The 24,810-nt window shown below is 43.0% G+C and overlaps 1 protein-coding gene across 5 annotated transcripts in view; it reads left to right on the forward strand.

Annotated features, from left to right (window-relative positions):
• The window catches only part of tcea3 (transcription elongation factor A (SII), 3), a 43,867-nt gene that overhangs the window by 14,260 nt on the left and 4,797 nt on the right, over positions 1 to 24,810 (forward strand). For 4 of the 5 annotated variants that reach the window (XM_063033767.1, XM_063033764.1, XM_063033769.1 and 1 more), the window contains exons 3-10: positions 5,730 to 5,835; positions 7,993 to 8,113; positions 11,101 to 11,187; positions 12,722 to 12,799; positions 13,547 to 13,698; positions 16,955 to 17,011; positions 18,690 to 18,844; positions 23,420 to 23,566. In XM_063033767.1, the coding sequence (XP_062889837.1) occupies positions 5,730 to 5,835; positions 7,993 to 8,113; positions 11,101 to 11,187; positions 12,722 to 12,799; positions 13,547 to 13,698; positions 16,955 to 17,011; positions 18,690 to 18,844; positions 23,420 to 23,566 (903 nt within the window). The remainder of the gene's footprint in view (positions 1 to 5,729; positions 5,836 to 7,992; positions 8,114 to 11,100; positions 11,188 to 12,721; positions 12,800 to 13,546; positions 13,699 to 16,954; positions 17,012 to 18,689; positions 18,845 to 23,419; positions 23,567 to 24,810) is intronic. The other variant, XM_063033766.1, reaches the window with a different exon arrangement.

Consider the following 24,810-nt stretch of genomic DNA (forward strand, 5'->3'; position numbering starts at 1 on the left):
AGTTAACAAATTTCACGTCACATGCCGGTGATAATAAACCTGATTCTGATTCTGAAGAAAAAGTTGAGGGAAGGGGAGGGAGGACAAGCTTAGAGGTGATAGATAAATCCAGGTGGGTGGGAAAGGTAAAGGGCTGGAGAAGAAGGAATCAGATGGGAGAAAGGGAAGTGGAGGTGATAGGCAGATGATGACAAGAGATAAGAGATCAGAGTGGGGAACAGAAGAAGAGGAAATGGTGAGAGGAAAAGAAATAAAAGAAAAAAAAACCCAGAAGGAGGAATTGATGTTCGTGCCATCAGGTCGGAGGCTACCTAGATGGAATGTTTAAACTATCGACTGTTTACTCTTTTCCATTGATACTGCCTGGCTAAATTCCTCCAGCATTTTGTGTGTGTTACTTTGATTTCCAGCTTATGCAGTTTTTCTTTTGTTCATGTTCACCTAGACCTACACCAGAGAGGAAGTCTACTTGGGTTCTGATTTACATCACAAAATGTTCCCATTGGTGTGAAGCCTTTTTGAAGTGAGTTGGTGCTAACAGTAAGGAAGTCTGTGCAATTTTATGGATTCTTGTTGAGACCATTTTGTTCTTCCATTGGAAGGTTTTAAAAGGATTGGTTATCGGAATGCCCTCTGGGGGAGTTTGCGTCAAAGAGGATCACCAATTCTAGATATTAGAAGATTGGGAGAGGATTTCATTGAAGTAAGGTGATTTGATGAGGGCTGAAGAGAAGAGACCATTTCTCCAAGTTTAGAGTCTTCAGTCAGGTGTTGGAGTATATTATTGGTATGTTTTGTTCTTATAGTTACGATGAGCAAAAATTTCTTCGGTATCTTTTACCCTTGAAGGATATACAGTAGATGAATTTGTTGAGAACAGTGGATGATGGATCTTTAATACAAAAGGAAGCAAAATATTTTAGGAAAATGTGAATATACGACAGAGTTGGATCAACCTTTATGTTATTGAATATTAAGGCAAGCTCAATGTCTGTAGACTTACCCCAGCTCTTCTGTTCTAGAGGACATTGGATGGCACTGACACTACCACAATGATGAATATATTTCATACTCCTGACTATTTCTAGAAGGGGTTTATTGATGGTTGGGATGCAGTTACACCAACATCAGAAGCACTGTTAAGTGCTCTTTTTTCATGCCTGTGGCTTCATGATCATTATCATGTAGTTACTTAATTGTAAAGCTAATTTCTAAATTCTAAAGCTAAATTCTTGACCTACACGCTGGGGTCACTGATTAAGATCCGGATCAAATACGGAAGGTTTGATTAAGGTCTTCTGGAATTGGAGAAGTGATGAGGCTACCCATCAGCTGATCAAGTCTTTACTCTGTACTCTTGCATGGAAGATTGAAGGATAAAGAGGCTCTCTTAAGATCCTAGGGAAGGCTGAGATTAAAGGTGGATGTAGATTAGTGAGTCTTGGTTTCAACCAAGTAGGTTTGAGTCATTCCAATGGACTTCAGAAACCCTATACTGTACATATTCTTTGGCAAAGCTTTTTTTCTGATGACCAGTCAAAGAATATGGGAATCCATCTTAAGCAGGAAGCATTTCTCTGCTTCCAGAGGGGATTTTTCTTTGACAGTCTACAGGGAATATGACCAGAATTGTAGTGGTATCCGTTCAATATTTCATACCTGTTCAGAGTAATGAAGTGATGTCACCTGTCTGAAACTGTTGGGGAATTAAGCAGATTGGATAGTTTATAGTTAGTGTTGCAATGACTGGTGTTACATAGATGCTGTCACAGAATGGGAAACAATTAACAGGAGCTCCACATGTTCTGGTGACTTGGCGCTAAGATAGATACTAAATACTGAGTTAAAGGCAACTTCTGTTTGAGCACCTTTTCGTGTTGCCAATGCAGTCTATTAAAATACTTCATACAACGGAGGCAATAATATATTGCTAAAGACACTGGCCTAGCACTCCAAAGGTCTTGAGTTCCAATTCCAGTGAAATCGAATCTTTTACAACTGGGCATGCATCAAAACAACCATAAAAGCAGACATTCACTGTGAAAGCCCAACAGGTACCTTACTATCTTGTTGACTTTTTTGTGACACTGCGATCATTGTGATAATCACTGGAAGTTTCCTTTACAGCGCTGTCCAAATTTCAGGTGGTCGAGTTTTCAAAGATTTGGATTATTAATGTGAAGTATTAACTCTGTTTTTCTCTACAGTTGGTGCCAGTGTGCTGTGTACTTTCAGCATTTTCTATTTATATTGAACATGTACCTTGCTAATCCTTGCTTCCTTTGTGATTCCCTTGTCCATTTGTCCCTCCCCACTAATCTCCCTCCTGGCACTTATCCCTGCAAGCAGCCAAAGTGCTGAACCTGCCCATTCACCCCTTCCTTCACCTCCATTCACCCCTCCCTCACCTCCATTCACCCCTTCACTCGCCTCCATTCACCCCTTCCCTCGCCTCCATTCACCCCTTCCCTCACCTCCATTCACCCCTCCCTCACCTCCATTCACCCCTTCACTCGCCTCCATTCACCCCTTCCCTCACCCCAATTCACCCCTTCCCTCACCTCCATTCACCCCTCCCTCACCTCCATTCACCCCTTCACTCGCCTCCATTCACCCCTTCCCTCACCTCCATTCACCCCTCCCTCGCCTCCATTCACCCCTTCACTCGCCTCCATTCATCCTTTCCCTCACCCCCATTCACCCCTTCCCTCACCTCCATTCACCCCTCCCTCACCTCCATTCACCCCTTCACTCGCCTCCATTCACCCCTTCCCTCGCCTCCATTCACCCCTTCCCTCACCTCCATTCACCCCTTCCCTCACCCCCATTCACCCCTTCCCTCACCTCCCTTCACCCCTCCCTCACCTCCATTTACCCCTTCACTTGCCTCCATTCACCCCTTCCCTCACCTCCATTCACCCCTTCCCTCACTTCCATTCACCCCTTCCCTCACCTCCATTCACCCATTCACTCGCCTCCATTCACCCCTTCCCTCACCTCCATTCACCCCTTCACTCGCCTCCATTCACCCCTTCCCTCACCCCCATTCACCCCTTCCCTCACCTCCATTCACCCCTCCCTCACCTCCATTCACCCCTTCACTCGCCTCCATTCACCCCTTCCCTCACCCCAGTTCACCCCTTCCCTCACCTCCATTCACCCCTCCCTCACCTCCATTCACCCCTTCCCTCACCTCCATTCACCCCTTCCCTCACCCCCATTCACCCCTTCCCTCACCTCCATTCACCCCTCCCTCACCTCCATTTACCCCTTCACTCGCCTCCATTCACCCCTTCCCTCACCTCCATTCACCCCTTCCCTCACCTCCATTCACCCCTTCCCTCACCCCCATTCACCCCTTCCCTCACCTCCCTTCACCCCTCCCTCACCTCCATTTACCCCTTCACTCGCCTCCATTCACCCCTTCCCTCACCTCCATTCACCCCTTCCCTCACTTCCATTCACCCCTTCCCTCACCTCCATTCACCCATTCACTCGCCTCCATTCACCCCTTCCCTCACCTCCATTCACCCCTTCCCTCACTTCCATTCACCCCTTCCCTCACCTCCATTCACCCCTTCACTCGCCTCCATTCACCCCTTCCCTCACCTCCATTCACCCCTTCACTCGCCTCCATTCACCCCTTCCCTCACCTGTCCATTCACCCCTCCCTCACCTCCATTCACCCCTTCCCTCATCTTCATTCACCTACTCCCTCACCTCTGTTCACCCCTTCCCTCACCTCTGTTCACCCCTTCCCTCATCTCCATTCACCCCTTCACTCACCCCCATTCACTCCTTCCCTCACCTCCATTCACCTCCTCCCTCACCTCCATTCAAGGCCCCAAATAGTGCTTCCAGGTGAGGCAACACTTCCCCTGCGAATCTGCTGGGGTTATCTACTGTACCCGGCATCCTCTAAATTGGCGAAACCTGTCATAAATTAGGTGACCTCTTCAAGTACCTCCACTTCATTCGCCAAAAGTGGAATTTCCTGGTGACCAGCCTTTTTAATTCCTATTCCCATTCCCATTCTGGCATGTCATTCCACGGCCTTCATTTTTGTTATGCTGAAGCCACTCTCAGGGTGGAGGAGTAGCACCTCGTATTCCATCTAGGTAGCCTCCCCTGATGGCGTGAATGTCGACGTCTCCTTCCGGTAAAATTTGTTCCCTTTCCCCTTCCCCCTTCTTCTATTCCCCACTCTGGCCTCTTACCTCTTCTGACCTGCCCATCGCCACCCCCTGGAGCCCCTCCTCCTTCTCTTTCTCCCGTGGTCCACTCTCTTCTATCAGATTCCTCCTCCTCCAGCCCTTTACCTTTCCTACCCAACTGGTTTCACTCATCACCTTCCAGCTTGTCCCCCTTCCTCTTGTCAATTTACTTAACAATTTAATTAATTATATTAAGAGGCAACAGTAAGGGTTGGGCTGGAGGGAGGGAGGACAAATAATTTCACAGGCTGAAATTGTTGAACTTGAGATGAAACCTGCAGGAACATCTACAGCCAGAGATGGCAATCTTCCATTATGTGCCGCTGTTTGCATGCTCTAGAAACAACACCACATCCAATCATGTTTTAACTTGGTAAAATTTTCTTTTTTTTTGACTCATTGCAATGCAGCAACTCCATTGATTAAAAAAAAACTAAGTACCAGAGAATCAGAATCAGGTTTAATATCACTGGCATATGTTGTGAAATTGGTTAACTTTATGGCAGCAGTACAATGAAATTTATGATAAATATAGAGGAACAAAACTGAGTTTTATGAAGTGGGTGTATGTGTGTTTATATATATTCAGGCTTCTGTACCTCCTTCCTGATGGTATCAGTGTGAAGAGGGTGGTGGGGATCCTTAATGATGGACGCTGCCTTCCTAAGGCACCGCTCCTTGAAGATATCTTGGACACTACAGAGGCTGGTACCTATGATGGAGCTGACCAAATTTACAAGTTTCCACAACTTATTTGATCTTGTGCAGTAGTTCACCCATACGAGGTGGTGATGCAGCCAGTCAGAATGCTCTCCACGGTACATTTGTAGATGTTTTTGAGTGTTTTAGTTGACAAACTAAATCCCTATTAAACTTCTAATGAAATATAGCCGCTGTCTTGCCTTCTTTATAGCTGCATCAATATGTGGCTTCCAGGTTAGATCCTCAGTGATACTGACACCCAGGAATTTGAAATTGCTCACTCTCTCCACTTCTGATCTCTCTATGAGGATTGGTTTGTGTTCCCTCGTCTCACCCTTCCTGAAGTCCACAATCAGCTCTTTGGTCTTGCTGACGTTTAGTGCAGTGTTGTTGCTGCCACACCACTCCACTAACTGGCTCCTGTACGCCCTTTTCGTCACCTTCTGAAATTTTGCTAACAATGGTTGTATCATCCGCAAATTTATAGATGGCATTTGAGCTACACCTAGCCACACAGTCATGCGTGTAGAGGGAGTAGAGCAGTGGGCTATACACACATCCCTGTGGTGTACCAGTAAGGTGGAGATGTTATTTACAATCCACACAGATTGTGGTCTTCCAGTTTGGAAGTTGATGATCCAGTTGCAGAGGGGAGAACTGAGGCCTAGTTTCTGTAGCTTATCGATCAGAACTGTGGGAATGATGGTATTAAATGCTGAACTATAGTCAATAAACAACATTCTGACACAGGACAGAGGAGGAATGTTACTGTTTTCTGCATTAAGGTACATCTCTTTGCTTTTCTTTGACCAGACCACAAGAATCGGCATGTCTGTAAACTCGATTCGTAAGCACTGCACAGATGAGCAAGTTATCACACTTGCTAAAATCCTCATCAAAAAATGGAAGAAACTTCTCGGTAAGACAGAGTGCTGTTCAGTGCAGAAACTAAAGCATTGTAGGTGTATTTTGAATCCTGAAGAATTCTCCAACTGATTAATTGACAAAGTCTGTCTTCTGAGTCAGAAGATTAAGGGTTCCAGTGACAACTTGTAGATTTGAACACAGAACAGAGCTGATATTTTTGTGCTGCACTATTGGAGGAGCTTTCTTTCTGTGAGAATTTAAACCAGGTTTTTTTTTCAGGTGGATATGAAATGTACAATGCCTGAATTTTGAGGACATGGATAGATTTACCTGGCATACTGAGCTTTGTTTGGAATCTAATCAACTCACTGGGCAGTTTTGTGAATGTTTTGACAACATTATTTTTCAATGAGTGATCAAAGAATATAGGAACCCATCTAAAGCAGGAAGCATTTCTGTACTTCCAGAGAGGATTTTTCCTCCACTGTCAACAGGGAATATAACCAGATTTGTATTGGTATCTGTTCAACATTTCACACCTGTTCAGAACAATGAAATGACATTACTTGTCCAAAACTGTTGTGAACAGGTCCTCTGCTCGTGATCACATTGCAGCTGTTTGGAGCTTGCTTCGTATGTGCTGTCTGCCGCAGCTTGTACTCTCCAGTGGTGGACCTGCGGTGCTCCAGAGAATTCAGAGTCAGTGAAGTGTAGGTATTAATACAGAAAATGCAACAGTGTGTTCAGTATGCAGAAAGATCATGGGCGTAAAGTGATAGTGATCAGATAATTCATCTAGTTTTACTGTTATTGGGCCAGTATTTCATAAATGTTGAACTAGTCAATAAAAAAAAATGAAGCCAGTCTCACATCTGGTGAGTTTAGATGGAGATGAAAGCTGGCAGTCCTCCAAAAAGACCAAATCCTTGTCGTGGTGGAGGCCTGCGTGCCACAATTACCTGGTAAGCTGTGTCGCTTGGAGTCAGTGCTTTATGCTTTGGTTCTTGGTAGGGTCACCCATGCCAAACAGGTCAAAGGATAGAGGCCAGACTACGAGTGGTCCACTGGTCCCCCGGGTTTGAGGCTAACAACCCCAACTAGTCAAACAAAACTGTTAACGGAAATAGCAATGAAGAGTCCTTCTACATCTGAGTATGACGGTATTCTGATTCACCTCCTGGGACTTGCATGACTGACAGTAGTGAAAACCAAAAAGAAGCTACTGACATGATGAAGGACGCCCTGAACGCCGCCAGAGATGGAGGTCCTTCATGCTGCCCGAAACGCAAATGATGTCACGGGCAGTAAGTAAGAAAGGTGGTACTATTCCTATAAAGGCAGCCTCTTGTCCCCATTGTCCTGACCAGTGTTTATCCGTTAATCATCACCAGGCAGATCCACAGTTTACTCCTTTCCCTTGTGTTTGCATGGAATTGCCGAGTAGGAAACATCACTGACACATTGGACAAAAAAATAAGCGATTGCAGCAGCTTCACATTATCTGCATATAAATCACTCTGTTATTTGTTAAATTATGAAAATAGGAAGTTCAGACACAAGGGGAAAACACTTCACACACAGGAGAATGAACTGTCTACTAAAAAGTGTTGAATTAGGATCCAGTTAAAACCTCAAAACTGAGAGGTATTGATTATTTTGTTAGGCAAGGGAATTAAGTAAAGTTGGTGATTGAAGTTAAGATGCCAGATCAGCTGTGGGTTTGAATGGTAGAGCATACTTGAGGAGAGAATGACCTTTGCCAGTGCGATGTGTTTACCTTGATTCTTCATTACTTTTATTCTTGTTCAAATACTTCACTCATGCATTTTTTCTGCAGAGGTTTTTAAACTTCTTGTTGTCAGTGTTTTGGTTACTGCTGGTGCCAAACTGTACCGGTCTCTGCCATTCCTTTGGATTTAGCAGCTGTGTGGAGAGGGGGAGCAAGAGCTTGCTTCTCATATCGTATCATACCGCCCTGGCTTGAGTACCACATAGGCAGCTAGGACACGATATCTGTTGTCAACCGAGAGACTCTCTCTCCTTCTGCAGGCTGTCACTATATAGTTGCAAGTTAGAGATATCAAACTGATGGTAAGGAAGGCCTATTGTCTATTTTTAATTTATTTAATATAACTGGTACTATTGCTTATTCTGAGTGCTAAGAAGGAACAAAAAACATATTGAAAATGCTTTAATTTCCCCCTTTCAGCTACAGAAATTTCAGTTGACCATAAGGTGCAGAAACCTTCAGGAAAAGAGGATGTGACGGACAAGTCATCAGCAATGGTGGTAGAAACCCTAAAACATTCAAAGAAGAAAAGCAAGGACTGGTAACGGAATATTTCATAGTTGTACAATGATCAAATGCAAATAACACTGGAAAGTAAATACGTAACCAGAGATATGCAAAAATGATGAAATCTGCTGATGCTGGTAATCAGAGATAATTAATTTAAAGCAGTTAGTTACCAAACTAGAGAGGAAATGGATTTTATTTCCACAAAAAGCTTGTTATAATCTAGAATACAGACTTGAGAGGATGATGGAATTGAATTCCATGTGAATCTTCAAAAGACAATTGGACGTGCATTTGAACTCATCTGGATGTGGCGTGTTCAGCTTGTTCAGTGAGCCAGCGCAGACAGAGTGTTCCAGCTGGTTGCCTTCAGTCCCATAATATTCTGACTCTAGTGTCTTCAGGGTGATGGAAGGTTGTCCTAGATGTAGGGGAGAACATTTGAACCGCAAAACATCGATTGTTATTCCCATCCACAGATGCTGCCTGATCTACTGGGTTCCTCCAGAATTTTATGTCTGTTGCTTTGGATGTCGAGCAAGTGCAGAAAATCTTGTGTTCATATTTTCTTGCCGCTACTGCAGTTGAATAAGTTGTTGCGGCTCGGTAGTGTAGTGGTTAGCACAACACTTTTCAGTACAGGCGACGCTGGTTCAATTCCTGCCAGTGGCTATGTGGAGATTGTATGTTCTCCATGGTTTCCTGCGGGTGCTCCAGTTTCCTCACAGTCCAAGATGTACCATTAGCGTAGGGTTAAATAGGTAGGTTGCTGGGCGGCGCAGCTCTAAGGCCCTTAATATAATCTGTTGCTACTGTTGTATCTGCACAATCTGCATGTTAATATAAGGAATAGCAGCAACGTTAGTTCGTGATGACTCTGAAACCAAGTACACCATCCAATATCATCGTTGCTAAGTTACGTCGTATGGACTCTAATGTCCAGTACACCATCCCGTATCACCGTAGACTCTAATGTCCAGTACACCATCCCGTATCACCATAGACTCTAATGTCCAGTACACCATCCCGTATCACCATAGACTCTAATGTCCGGTACACCATCCCGTATCACCATAGACTCTAATGTCCAGTACACCATCCCGTATCACCGTAGACTCTAATGCCCAGTACACCATCCCGTATCACCGTAGACTCTAATGTCCAGTACACCATCCCGTATCACCGTAGACTCTAATGTCCAGTACACCATCCCGTATCACCATAGACTCTAATGTCCGGTACACCATCCCGTATCACCATAGACTCTAATGTCCGGTACACCATCCCGTATCACCGTAGACTCTAATGCCCAGTACACCATCCCGTATCACCGTAGACTCTAACGTCCAGTACACCATCCCGTATCACCGTAGACTCTAACGTCCAGTACACCATCCCGTATCACCGTAGACTCTAACGTCCAGTGCACCATCCCGTATCACCGTAGACTCTAACGCCCAGTACACCATCCCGTATCACCGTAGACTCTAACGTCCAGTACACCATCCCGTATCACCGTAGACTCTAACGCCCAGTGCACCATCCCGTATCACCGTAGACTCTAACGTCCAGTACACCATCCCGTATCACCGTAGACTCTAACGCCCAGTGCACCATCCCGTATCACCGTAGACTCTAACGTCCAGTGCACCATCCCGTATCACCGTAGACTCTAACGTCCAGTGCACCATCCCGTATCACCGTAGACTCTAACGTCCAGTACACCATCCCGTATCACCGTAGACTCTAACGCCCAGTGCACCATCCCGTATCACCGTAGACTCTAATGTCCAGTACATCATCCCGTATCACCATGCAGTCGATAAGCTTGTCTTCTTTCCCTTATTTCTTGATACCGGTAGTATTGGGGGAAAAAAATTATCAATTTTAGTTTAGTTCTCAAGCTGAAGAATTGTCTCCAAGCCTCTCCACCTCTCCCTTCTTTAAGGCAAAACAGACAAATTACTGGAGGAACTCAAAATGATGAGGGGTCTCAGCCTAAAACGTTGATTGTTTATTCATTTCCATAGTTGCTGCCTGTCTTGCCAAGTTCCTCCAGCATTTTATGTGTTTTGCCTTGGATTTTCAGCACCTGCAGATCTTCTCGTGTTTGTGTCTCCCTTCTTTAAGATGTTCTTAAGCTAACTGCTTTAACAATGCTTTCGTCATCTGCTTTTGTGTCAAAATTAGGTTAATGATGCTTTTGTGCATCTTGAGTCAGTTTTCTAAAAGTGTGATATAAAGACAAGATGGAGTTGGAGCCTGACATTGTAAGCCAACACTGTTGAGTTATTCTGTTGGCTGTGCATCTGTGCACAATTTTGGCAACTGGGAATTGACATGGTTGGAAAGCCTATACCCTGTATAGTGTGCATCAGTGGTTTAAAAGCATACTTTCAAGAGATAAGGATTTATATTTGCAAAATTAACTCTGTTGTATTTAGAATCATAGACTCATACAATATGGAAACAGACCCTTTTGCTGAGTTGGCCCTTGACAAGCACTTGCCCATCAAAGCTAGGCCCATTTGATAGCACTTAGCCTCTGACCTTCAAAGCCATTTACCTTTTAAGGATTGTTATTATACCTGTCTCCGTGACTCCCTCTGACAGCTCGTTCCATGTAGATACCACCATTTCTGTAAAAGGAAAGTTTGCCCCTCAAGTTCCTGTTGATTTATTTTATGAGTTTCAGATTTATCTCATTTCACTTGGAATGAACCAAATAGCAGTTAGTGTGTCACTATTACAGCTCACAGCGTCGGAGTATAGAATTCAGTTCCAGTGTCCTCCGTAAGAAAGTTGTAGGTTCTTCCCGTGAGCACGTGGGTTTCCTCCAGGTGCTCTGGTTTCTTCCCACAGTCCAAAGATGTACTGGTTGGTATGTTAATTAGTCCTTGTAAATTGTCCTGTGATCAGCCTAGAGTTAAATCAGGGGTTGCTGGGCAGCGTGGCTTGGTGGGCCAGAACAACCTGTATCTCTAACTAAAAAATAGTTTTGATTCTGGTTTTGGTTTCTAGGAGAGACTCAATCAGTTCCACGTCTTCAACGGAAGGTACTCCCTCATCCAGGAAGAGTTCCACTGACAGAAAGCAGGACCCATACAGGTGGGATGACCTTTGTTAACCATTTCTTGTGCTGCAGATAATTTGGCTGCCCTGTCACTAGTTCAAATGAAAAATGAATCACACATTTAGTAGTCAGACCCTTAATAGCGTTGATGTTCAGAGACATCTTGGGGCCCAAGTTCATAACTCCCTGAAAGTGACTGCACTAGTTGTTCATGTGGTAAAGAAAGCCTATAGTATGCTGGCCTCTATTAGATGAGGTGTTGAATTCAAAAGTCAGGAAAATATATTGAAGCTTTATAAAACTCTAGTTAGGCTGCATCTGGAGTTACTGTATTCAGTTCTGGCCACCCCATTATAGCAAAGATGGGGAGGCTTTGGAGGGGGTGCAGAAGAGGTTTCTCAGGATGCTGTCTGTTTAGGGAATGCATTATAAGAAGTTGGACAAACTTGGGTTGTTTTCTCTGCAGCGATGGAGGCTAACAGAAGTTTATAAGGTTCTAAATGGCATAGAATAGTTAGATGCATCTTATTCCCGGGGTTGAAATATCATTTACGAGGGAACATGCATTTAAAGTGGAGAGAAAATAAATTCAAAAGAAGTATGGAGTGTGTTTTTTTGTACAGAGAGTGGTGGATGGCTGGAATGTGTTGTCAGGTTAGTGGTAGAAGCAGATAATGATAGAGGTGTTTATGAGACTGTTAGATAAGCTTATGAATGTGCAGAGAATGGAATTACGGAGACATTGGGTAGACAGATGGGATCAATTTCGTTGGGTGTTTAGTTACTAGTTTAGTTAGTTTGGAGCAACTTTGTGGGCAAAAGGGCATGTTTCTGTGCTGTGTTCAAGCTGTTTATTTGCTGAGTGTTATTTTTCCCTCCAGTTATACTGTTGATCATTTGCAACAATCCTCCATTTACCATCTAAGCCCTACCTATTGCAAGTACATCAGAAATGATTAATCACTGGTTCCTAACGTCATGTCTCTGCTGATTTCCCGCAGGGCTCAGTTCCAACTGCTTAACGGTATCTTGGAGCAGTACATGAAAGAGTGAGCTCCTTGTCAGTGACGTATCTGTCAGATGGGTAGTAAACTTATTTATGTTTACACATCTTAAAGATGGGCTTTATTTGTACATCAAAACATAAAGTGAAAAGTGTTGTTTGCATCAAATCAAATCAGCGTGGATTGTGCTGGGCAGTCTGCAAGGGACACCATGCTTGTGGTGCCAACATTGTATGCCCACAACTTACTAATCCTAACCCTATGCCTAACCATACATATTTGGAATGTGGGAGGAAACAAGAGCGTAAGACAACCAGAGGGGGAACATACAGACTCTGTATAGACAGTGCTGGGAATTGAGCTCTGACTGGGATCACAAACACTGTAAAGCAGTTGGCAATTGCACTAACTGTTACACCACTGTATCACTCACAGGTGTCACGTTGCAGATTCTGTTACAGGGTGATTCAGCGCATCACCGCGCCCTGTCCATGTTGACCATTAAGTATTGATCTATACAGCCTCCATTTGTGACTTCAATGTGATCTGATGCTTCCTTCTGCAGGAGAGATTCCTCAAGTTCTATGTCACCAGTAGCCCTCTCACCAGCGTCAAGAAAGACCTCCACAGATAAGGAGGAGAGGTATGATGCTGTTCATGAAAGTGGCAGAGTGTTGTTGGTAAAAGTATTTGACAGTGTACTTTTAAATGCAAAAATGGCATGATTTTGCTAACGTTGTTAAAATACATTTGCAGCTCGATATCTGATTGACCCCTGTAGTGATGACAATACTGTGTGTTTTTTATTTTTTCCCCAAAGTTTGGCGACACAGTAACACGGTGGTTAGTCCAATGTTTTACAGCACCAGTGTCCTGGGTTCATTTCCCATTGCTGTCTGTAAGGAGTTTGTACGTTCTCCCTGTGACCATGTGGGTTTCCTCTGGGTACTCTGGTTTCCTCCCACAGTCCAAAGACGTATGGGTTAGTGGGTTAATTAGTCACATGGGTGTAATTGGGCAGTGGCCAGAAGGCCCTGTTACTGTGCTGTATCTCTAAATAAGTGAACAAAATGAATAATTTGTTAACTCATTTTTCAAACTAATCGTCTTTCATTAGTTGCAGGATTTAAAAACAAAAACTTTACAAACCTTTTGGCCGTTTAAAAAACATTCTTATGATGTTGCTGGGTTTGCCTTTCGACTCAGAGTTGTGGAGGAGTACACCACAGACAAAACCTTTGGTCCATCCCCTCTGTCTTTCTTTCACATTATTTCCCTTCACATACCCACTTGACAGTGAAGGATTTTGGGGTTCATTTTGATTTCCCTGCCTGCTACAGGTTGAAATGTCAGTGCTTCCTCCTCTGAAATGTGCTACCTGTTTTAACAGTGGTGGTGTCAGTAAAGGAAAGATGGAATCGCCTTCTTCCCCCATCAGCCCTACCTTCTCCTCAGCAACTATTCTCCCTCCTTTCCTGTCGACTGGCGAGACCATCCGTGACAAATGCATAGAGATGCTGATAGCAGCTCTGAAGACTGACGGTAAGCTGTGTTTCCATGTCGTATGGTGATCCGGTTTGTTGGCTGGCTTTGTTGTGAATTGAGGAGCAGCTATAGGTGACCGTGTGTTGGGAGTTGGGACCGAAAATGGAAAAGAGCATTTTACTCAAGATTGAAAACTGAACCAGGAAAATTGTGCTTACAATCAACAAATGAACTGCTGGAGGAACTCAGCAGGTCAAGCAGTTTCTGTGGGAGGAAAGGAATTCAAAATGTCAAAGATCAAAGTAAATTTATTATCAAAGTACATATATGTCACCATATACAACACTGAGATTTATTTTCTTATGGGCATTTACATATATCCTAGAAACACAATATAATCAATGAAAGATCACACACATTAGGATGGACAAACAATCAAGGTGCAAAAGACAACAAACTGTGGAAATACAAAAAGAAAAAAAATGAATAGTAAATATCAAGAACATGAAGTGACGAGTCCTTGAAATTGAGTCCATTGGTTGTGGGAACAGTTCAGTGATGGGGTGAGTGAAGTCGAGTGAAGTTATCCCCTCTAGTTCAAGAGCCTGATGGTTAACTGTTCCTGAAGCTGGTGGTGTGGGTCCTGAGGCTCCTGTACCTTCTTCCTGATGGCAGCAACTAGAAGAGAGTATGGTTTGAATGGTGGGAGTCCCTGATGATGGATGCTGCTTTCCTGTGATAACGCTCTGTGTAGAGGTGCTCAGTGGCGGGGAGGTCTTTACCCGTGGTGGACTGGGCTATAGGTTTTTTCATTAAAGGGCATTGGTGTTTCCATACCGGGCTGTGATGCTACCAGTCAATATACTCTCCACCGCACATCTACAGACGTTTTGTTAAAGTTTTCATTGTTGTCATTTTGGGGAAAGCCTTAGATCAGAACTCGACCCACTGAGTTACTCCAGCAGATTGTTTGTTGTTCAGTTTTCCAGTATGATAACAAAATGTTCAACAAAGAGTTATAATCAGATAGTTTTGTTTAATGAATAAAACAACGAACTTGTGTTTATAAAGTGTCGTTCACAACCTTGGGACATCCCAAAGCACCTGATAGCCAATGAAATAGTTTTGAAGTGTGGCTACTATATGTAGGAAATGTATCAGAATCAGATTTAGTACCAGTGACATATATCGTGAAATTTGTTGTTATGCAGCAGCAATACATCACAATCCATAATAAAAACTGTAAGTTACAGTACATGTGTATGTGTATGTGTGTGTGTGTGTGTGTGTGTGTGTGTATATAAAATGATTAAATAAAATAAGTGCAAAAAAGTAGTGAGGTGGTGTTCATGGTTTAATGTCTATTCAGAAATGTGATGGCAGATGGGAAGAAGCTGTTCCTGAAACATTAAGTGTGTGCCTTCGTGCTCTTGTACCTCCTTCCTGATGGTAGCAATGAGAAGAGCGCATGTCCTAGATAATGGGCAAAGCCTAAGACCATTAGACATATGAGCAGAACTAGGCCATTCGGCCCATCAAGTCTGCTCGCCATTTCATCATGACTGATCCGTTTCCCTCTCAACCCCATTCTACCGCCATCTGCTCACAACCTTTCACGCCCTGACCAATCAAGAACTTACCAAACTCTGCCTTAGATACACCCAATGATTTTGCCTCCACAGCCACCTATGGTAATGAATTCCATAGACTCACCACCCTCTGGCTAAAGAAATTGCTCCTTATCTCCATTCTTCATGGAGCGATGCATAAAAAAGTTGGCATGCATCATTAAAGACACCAATCATCCAAGTCATGCCTTGTTCTCATTCCTACCAGACACCCCCACCATAGGGAATGTCCTCTCCACATTCACTCTATTAAGGCCTTTCAATGTTTGATAGGTGCATTGAGATCCCTGTAAGTCCATATAGCAAGATCTCTAGCTGATACTTGTCTCACTCTTAGCAGATTGCTTTTAACATCAGAGAAATGAGGATGGGTGCACAGGGAATTTGATTAAACTAGACTGAAGTTTATATTTTCCAGTACTAGTGGGGGAACAAACCTCTGTCATCAGCAGAAAACCAGTGTGTTAATCCATGTTGTAATGATGCAATATATTGAAGATATCAGATTTTTTTCCCCTCTGATTTTGTTTGGTCAAGCCGGAATCAAATAAACTTTTGCTGATTCAGAATGGAAGTCAGAATCGGAATCGGGTTTAACATCATTGACCTATGTAGTGAAATTTGTTGTTATGCAGCAGCAGAAAATTGTAATACATGATAATAAAAACATTATTATTGTAAATTACAGTAAGAAGTATATACAGATTTGAAAATTAAATTGATTGCAGCAAAAAGAGAAATAAGTAAGTAGTGAGGTGGTGTCCCATGGGTTCAATGTCCATTCGGAGTTCGGATGGCGGAGGGGAAGAAGCTGTTCCTGAATCACTGAGTGTGTGCCTTCAGGCTCCTGTACCTCCTTCCTGATGGTAGCAGTGAGAAGAGGACATGTCCTGGGTGATGGGGGTCTTTAATGATGCCTTTTTGAGGCATCGCTCCATGAAGATGTCCCAGATGCTGGGGAGGCCGGTGCCCCCGATGGGACGGGCTGAGTTTACAACTTTCTGCAGCTTATTTCGATCCTGTGCAGTGGCCCCCACATACCAGCTGGTGATGCAATAACGGCCAGTGTCTGTGAGTCCATGAGTACGCTGGAGGCCCAGAGGCAGCCCGTGCTGGGGTTAGAGGGCTGTCTCTATGGGTGGGAGGGAGAAAAGGGGCTTGTTTTCCCTTTGTTGTTAGTTGTTTTGTGAACATTGTGGGCATGTTCTGTTGGTGCCAGAATATGTGGCAACACTTGCAGGCTGCCCCCAGAACATCCGCAGGTTGTGTTGGTTGCTAATGCAAATGAAGCATTTCACTGTATAGTTTGATATAGATGTGATATGTAAATAAATTTAAATCTGAATTCTGGTCTGTTGTAAAATATTCCGATGTCCCTAGGTCAATAATGGGTGTGGTAATTGGTGGACTTAGCAGTTGAAAAGTAGGTGTTGTTGAGCAATTCAGCATTCCCAGTACCGTCCTTACAGTGGGAACATAAGGGTTGTACAGTCACAGGGATATTTCAGCTTCTAATTGAGGAACAATCTTTACTTTCTGAAGTTATTAGGTGTTATAGGTGTGTTATGCATACCACTGTGCTTTGCACTCTGGTCCGGAGTAATGTTGTCTCATTCGACGGTTTACCTGTATATAATTAAATGACAGTAAACTTGACTTGAATTTATTGCCTTCTTTTTCCATAGATGATTACAAGGACTATGGTGCCAACTGTGACAAAATGGGTGCAGAAATTGAAGATTATATCCTTTTTTGGTATTAATCAGCAATTATACCATTTCTGAAAGAAATCAAAACATTTTCTTGTGTTATGCTTTTCACACCATATGGATGCCTTGACATGCCTCATGATCAGTGAAAATGTAGTTACAGCTGTAGCCATAAGACTGTAGGAAAGGAGGAGAAAGCTTTAAGTACCCCCAGTGATCAAATCCCAACCACACTTTGGGGCAGAGAATTCCATAATTCACTACCTCTGTGGGATATTCCAACTCCCGTCGGTATGACCAGTGACCACACCCTCATTTTGTAACTGTGTCCCCTGATTTATAATCCTTCCTCTGAATCAGGGGGTTCCCAACCCTTTTTGTGCCATGGACCCCTGTCATTAACCGAGGGGTCCATAGACCCCTGGCTGGGAAGCCCTGCTCTGGGGGAAATATCTTGACATCTACCCTGTCACACTCCCTGTTGTTTATTTATTTAGAGATAGCGTGTGGATCAGGCCGTTCTGCACCTTCAACCCAGACCACCCAGCAACCCCCAACAACCCGTGTATTTAACTCTAATCTATTCACGGGACAGTTTACAATGACCAGTTCACCTACCCGGTACGTCTTTGGACTGGGGGAGGAAACCAGATAACCTGGAGAAAACTCATGTATTTCACAGGGAGGATATGCAGAGGTTTCTTTTAGAGGACACCGGGATTGACCTCTGAACTCCCAACGCTCCGAGCTGTAATGGTGTCGCACTAACAGCTACATTACCATGGTGCCACAAATATCCAGGTGATGTGTTTGTGTACAACAATGCTCCTAAGAGCAGTATTGACCAGATAACCCAACACATTCCACTATCTTCCATGCTGGTCAGGGTAACAATGCATTGACAGTGAATCTGCACTACACCCAGAAAACCCTGAATATCCACAATGCATCATCCATCAATCTCATCTCTGCCTTTGGTTTTTAAGAACCATATTAAGGATGTCATGTAATTAAAGTTATATTTTATATTTTATAAAAAGGCTGAAGAAATTTAGGCAATGATTTCAAGAAAGCAGTGACGTGTGTGTGTGTGTGTGTGTGTGTGTGTGTGTGTGTGTGTGTATGTGTAAGAGAGAGAGAGAGAGAGATCATTATTAGCGATCCCTCCACACTGGATGTGACTTCCTTGCTGATTTTGTACAGATGATGGTACATCTCAAGCTGCCATGGATAGTAATGTTTGTGCCTGTAATTTGAAGGGCTGTTCCTCGTGTATCATTCCCTAACCACAATTTCCACCGCCCACCCACCATCTTCCCCTCATTCTTCATCAGAATGCTGAAGCTTTATAGCACTGGTCAATGCCCTGTGAACTCAATTCAACTTCCTTCAGTTCCTCCTTGTAAACCCTTTCATCCACAAAGTTCATCTCTGGTTTGAATAAGGACGTGATAACGTTAAAGATGAGCTTCTTGGTTACCATTCAAGAGATTGATGTGTGGCTTGTTAAAATAAACTCCCCATCGTGGTTAATGACTGCTGCAGATAATAAGTCCCAAGGAATTATAGGTCTCTCAAATGATTTAAATCACCTTTGAGCTGGAACAGATCCAGCAAGTTGCCAGAGCTGCAGATCAGCTATCTCTTTATAAAGTGATTTTTCACTTTCCTCTTGCCTCTAATTCCACTCTATGTTGCTTAACCATTTCACATATCTATCAGGAGTTTCAGAAAACTGACATGAAGTACAAAAACCGGGTCCGAAGCAGAATAAGTAACCTGAAAGACCCAAAGAACCCTAACTTGAGAAAGAACGTACTCTCTGGTGCGATAGACCTCCTGCACCTGGCAAGGATGACTGCAGAGGTGAGATTGCAGCAAGATTTGTGTTAACATTTGAGATGCAACATATAGGCTTTTTCTAATCAAAAATACATTAAAGTTTCGTGACTGATTTGCTTCTATTTAATTGCATAATATTGATTACTACTGAAGGCTGATTGACCCAGAAGAGATAGTGGTGAGCTGTCTTTGTGGACCACAGTAGTCTATCTTGAGAGTTGCATTTAATTTTGCAAGAATGTCATGAAGAATATGTTTGCACGCTTGGTGATAAGGTGGCACCTTTATCCTCTTATCTTTTATTGGCATACTGTGCTCTTTTTAATTTTTATTTATTTAGAGATTGAGCACAGATCATGTCCTTCCAGCCCAACGAGCCACACCACGTTGACGCCCTACCCACAACTATTCATAACAAAGCTTTTCCATGGCAATTCATAGTCCGAGATACAGCAGACTGCTTTTGTTTGGCCATAATTGGAATCAAAATCAGGTTTAATATCAGTGGCATATGTCATGACATTTGTCGTTCTGTGGCAGCAGTACCTTGTCATACAAATAATAAAAGCTATTAAATTACAATAGGTATATATATATATATATATATATATATATACACATACACACACACACACACACATACATATATATATATCCATGCAGTATACATAAACTTAAATTGAATAATTAGTGCAAAACAGAGGGAAAAGTACTGAGGTAGTGTTCATGGGTTCATTGTCCATTCAGAAATCTGATGGTGGTGGGGAAAAAGCTGTGACTGTGTCTTCAGGCTCCTGTACCTCCTCTCTGAGGGTGGCAATGAGAAGAGAGCATGTCCTGGGTGATGGGGCTCCTTAATAATGGATACTGCCTTTTTGAGCCATCGCCTTTGAGGCACATCACTCAGGCTCCAGAACGTTGATCTTGCGATCTCAGTTCTTCGTCTAATTTCTGTATCACATTTCCCATCCTCTGTCACCATCTGTCCCAAGTACACAAACCTCTTGACTTGCTCTATCAAAATTAACAGCGTAGGCATAGAGCAAGTCAAGAAGTTTGTGTACTTGTGGTAGATGGTCACAGAGGATGGGAAATGTGATACAGAAATTAGACGAAGAATTGAGATTGCAAGATCAACGTTCTGGAGACTGAGTGACGTGCTGTGGGACAAGAGGTTGGACTTTGGGCTGCGTTGTAGAATTTGGAAATGCTACGTCTGGAGCAGTCTGTTGTATGGAATTGAATCTTGGACCTTATGCAAGGAAGTGCAACGACGACTGGAGGCATTTGAAATGTGTTTAAGGAGAATGCAGAAAATTAGACGGGTGATGAAGGTCAGTAATATGGAAGTGTTGAAGAGAGTGAGGAGAGAAAAGGAGTTGCTGAAGAATGTGCAGAAAAGGAAGCTGGAATATGCCGGGCACTTGTTAAGAGGTGGTGGACTGCAGACATTGTTATTGGAAGGGACGATAGAAGGAAAGAGGGAAAGAGGAAGGCAGTGAACCACTTGGTACGATAACGTGAGGCAATGGACTGGGTTGAGTTATGCTGAGGCCAGAAAAAGAGCGCATGATCGAAGAAGATGGAGGTGCATAGCCTCCAAACCTGGATTTGGGACAGCACCCACTGACTGACTGACTGACTCACTCCTGAAGGTGTCCTGGATGAAGGAGAGGCTAGTGGCCATGATGGAGCTGGCTGAGTTTACAACTTTCTGCAGCTCATTCCGATCCTGTGCAGTAGCCCTCCCCGCACTGCCCCAGCTCCATACCAGATGGTGATGCATCTAGATAGAATGCTCTCCATGGTACATCTGTAAAATCTGTGACATATACCATCTTGTAGGACAGTTATACATTACCCCTATTGTTCTGGGGTTGTATTCACATAAAGACCAGACATGGTAAAGAGTGACATCAGCAAACCAGAGGATTTCTGCAAGAACCTGACTCATTTATAACAATATTGTTGATATCAGGTCTTTAAACTTCCCAGCTGCGGTGATAGGATTTGAACCCTCGTGTCCGAATCATTAGTCTCGTTCTTTGGGTTTCCACACCAGCAACATCTTTACTAGCTTTGCACCATTTAGCCCTGTCAGTTCATTTATCCGTGGACATCATTGTCATAATTCCAGTGATGGTCTGTTATGGTGAACTACATGGGAGATGATCATTCAGAGGAATGAGTGCGTGAAGATTTGTGCTATGTTATGAGCATCTTCTTCAAGGAGTGATGCCTGAAAAAGGCGGTGTCCATTATTGAGGACCCTCATCACCCAGGACATGCCTTGAACTCATTGCCACCATCAGGGAGGAGGTACAGGAGCCTGGGACACACACTCAGTGATTCGGGAACAGCTTCTTCCCCTCTGCCATCTGATCTCTGAGTGGACCGGGAACCCATGAACACTATCTCACTACTTTTTTCTTTCTATTTTTGCACTACTTACCTAATTTAACTACTAAATGCATATACTTACTGTAATTCACATTTTTTTCTATTATGTATTGCAATGTACTGCCCTGCAAAGACGACAGATTTCATGACATATGCCAGTGATATTAAACCTGATTCTGATTCTGGAGACAGAAGAATTAGAGCTGTTGTGTCCTGTTTTATTGAGAGAAGATGTAAATCCCACAACAGAGGTATGCAGAAGAACTAATTCTATGTCTAACATTATTATTTTTGGAGCATTTTAGAAGAGCTTAAGCCAAGCTCTCATAGGAGAAATCTCTATTCTAGGTGGGGCAAGTTACAGTTCCCTGGGGTGGCACAATAACGTAGCAGTTAGAGCAACAACTCAACAGTGCCAACAGTCATTAATCAGAGTTCGAGTCCAGCCACTGTCAGTAAGGAGGTTATACATTCTTCCTGTGACCACGTGGGTTTCCTCTGGGTACTCTGGTTTCTATGCAGATCTCTATGGACGGTTTAGGTTAGTAAGCTGTGGCCATGCTTTGTTGGTGCTGGAAGCATGGTAACACTTGCAGGCTGCCCCCAGCACAATCTTCACTGATTGCATTTGACACAAACGATGCATGTCACTGTATGTTTCGATGTTTTGATGTACATGTGACAAATGAAGCTGATCTTTATAATAGGGCACTCCTGAGCTAATCTTATGTCGCTGACATTAAGGCGGGCAAGAACACTGGCAGAAAAGTCAATTACTCACCTGTCAATCCCCAGTCTCCAAGCCATCTCCGCCCCAATCTGTCATCTTCCCAATGTTATACAGTCCCCTGATAACTCTAATCCTAACCAACCCAGCAGCCACCTCTGTTGCTTTTATTCCTGCATGTAAAACAAACTCCAGTTATTAGTTAGATTTGCTGATGTTGGATAATGTGGTTGGTCTCATTTGGTAGAGAATGGTAGAAAAGAAAGTCTTTGATCAGTAGTGTTTGACAAAAACCATTGATTTCAAAGGAGCATCTCATAGATAATCAGACGTGTCTGTAACCAGATCTTTTTGTAGAATCATACGGATTAGAAACACCAAGCTCATGTCAGCCATCAGTCACAGTAATCCCTATGCAGTTATACAAACAGCAAGAATACAGATTTATACATCACATTTAAAGTTCTATTTATGCCACTGGAAAATGAAACGAGGCCGGCTATGAAATGTACAGATGGACCCAATGAGCTCATTGGCTTTTGGTACTTCAACACTTTAGGTCTTAATCTTTTCTTGCTTTCAGACTCTCGCTGCGTCTGTATCTATCCTACCTGTACATTGTTCTGTAGTCTTTCAATTAAAGCACCTCATGTATCTAATCTAATCTAATCTGCACTTTCCTTATCCCACCATTGACAACTATACCTTCAAATCTGGTTTTCCTTCCATACTGTAGGTCTGTGTCTCTGTGTAGTGTTCCTTCTCTTTAGATGCACAAAGAAAACCTACCTTTTTCACTATTGATTTGGTCAGCCAACCCAGCATCTCTTGTAGCTCAGAGTCTTATTATTACCTAGTGAACTGTCCAAGGGGTATTTTGTAAATGCAACAGTTGGGCTGGGTTACGAGTAACAGCCTGCACGCTTGGGCAAAGTGTACCAAGGACAGCATAAAGCAGATTATGGCCAATTCTCCGTGTGGACCTTTTCTTTTGAAGGTCTGAGGCACACTGCAGAGAGTAGACAAAGAAACTCATTAGTCAAAGATGCAGAGTTCAGTTCTGAAACATTGACACTTCCTCTCACACATGGGTGCTTCTCGATCCATTGCGTTCCACCAGCATTTTGTTTGTTGCTCCAGAACCCAGCAAGCCTAGTGTCTTGTTTCACAAGTTTATGAGCATGTGCTAGATTTCAGATCGAATGGCATCATGATGCACTTTTTCATTGCAAGTGGATAACTTTGCTTTGTCACAGAAGTTTTCCTGAGAACAGTTGGAGTTTAATTCAACCTTCCAATTATATTGTTGACTTTGACTGAGCCCATGTTTTCAAATAAATGTGCTGATTTTGTTCAGAACAAAGCTGATGTGAAGCCCTCAACCAATGTAACTTTCTCCAATATGGGAAATTTATTGAGCTGTAATATTCTAGTAGGTAGACTGCCATTCCTATTAACACATATCTCTGCAGGAGATGGCCAGCGATGAGTTGAAGGAGCTACGGAATGTGATAACTATGGAAGCTATTAGGGAGCATCAGATGGCCAAAACAGGCGGTACTGTTTCTAGTCTCTTCCAATGTGGTAGATGCAAGAAGAAAAACTGTACCTACAATCAGGTATGCAGCCATTTTTGCATTAAAATCAGTATGCAGGGCCTCATTGTACTATGTATAAGGGAAGGTTTGAGTTAAATTGGAAGTATTTTCAACTACATTCACCCAGAAGCTCAAATGGGTAATCAGTCTCAACCTCCTGCTTGGGTCCCATGCAATCACAGAAGTTGCCGTTCAGCCATTTTGATTCATGGCACATGGCACAAGAAGCAGTCGAGTGCTCTGGATTTGGAGAAGATAATTGGCTTTAGCAACGTATTAGATTGAAAGTCAAAGTAAAATTATTATCAAAGTATGTATACACACCACATACTACCTTGAGATACAATTTCTTGCAGGTATTTACAGGAAAATAGAAAAATACAATAGAAGAATATCAGCTAGAGTGCCCAAGACTTGTGTTCACTTCACAGATGAACCAAAAGGTTCCAGAGTAGCTATTACATCAACATCTAATGAGTGAAAGGCAAAACTGTTCAGATAGACTCATTCCACAAATAAGCAATTCAATCAGTTTCCTCCCCATCAATCTACTCTCAATTGTCAGCACAGTGAAGGAAGATATAATTGAGAATGCAGTCAAATAACACATGAAGTAATAAGCTACTTGCTGATGTTCAACCTCAGTGGTTCAATTTAATATCAGAGAATGTATACAGTATACAACCTGAAATTCTTACTCTTCACAGACATCCATGAAACCGATGGAAAAAAACCCAAAGAATGAATGACATAGAAACATTAAAACCCCAAATCCTACCTCCTGTCATGCAAAGTAGCAGCAAAGCGTCAACCCTCCCTCTCCTCTGTTCCAGCAGAAAATGTCAGTAACCCCCCCCCCCCCCACCATCCACCATACAAGCAATAGCAAAGCCCTCAAAGAGACCATGATCTGGAATCCAGGAAAAACCCCACACGCAAAGACCATCAAATATCCAATGTGTGATAATAAAACAAGCTTATGTACAGGGACAGTCAGATACAGGCTGATAAGTATAGAATCTGCATTCCAGAAGTGCTTGGCCTCGAAGTGAAATGTAGATGGCCTTTAATTATTTCCCTTCCCAGTTATCCCATAAATTATTATTATTAATAAACAGAGAGCATTTCTGTTGTTCATGCTTCCCCTGAATCTCTGACGAAGTACGCTGAATACTTATGAAATACTTTTGGGTGTATCTTATGGATTTTGGACTGCTGATCATGAAAATCACCATGGAATTTCTCTATTACACACTATTTAAAAA

This window comes from Mobula hypostoma, chromosome 26 (genome assembly GCF_963921235.1).
Source record: "Mobula hypostoma chromosome 26, sMobHyp1.1, whole genome shotgun sequence".
Taxonomy (NCBI): Eukaryota; Metazoa; Chordata; class Chondrichthyes; order Myliobatiformes; family Myliobatidae; genus Mobula; species Mobula hypostoma.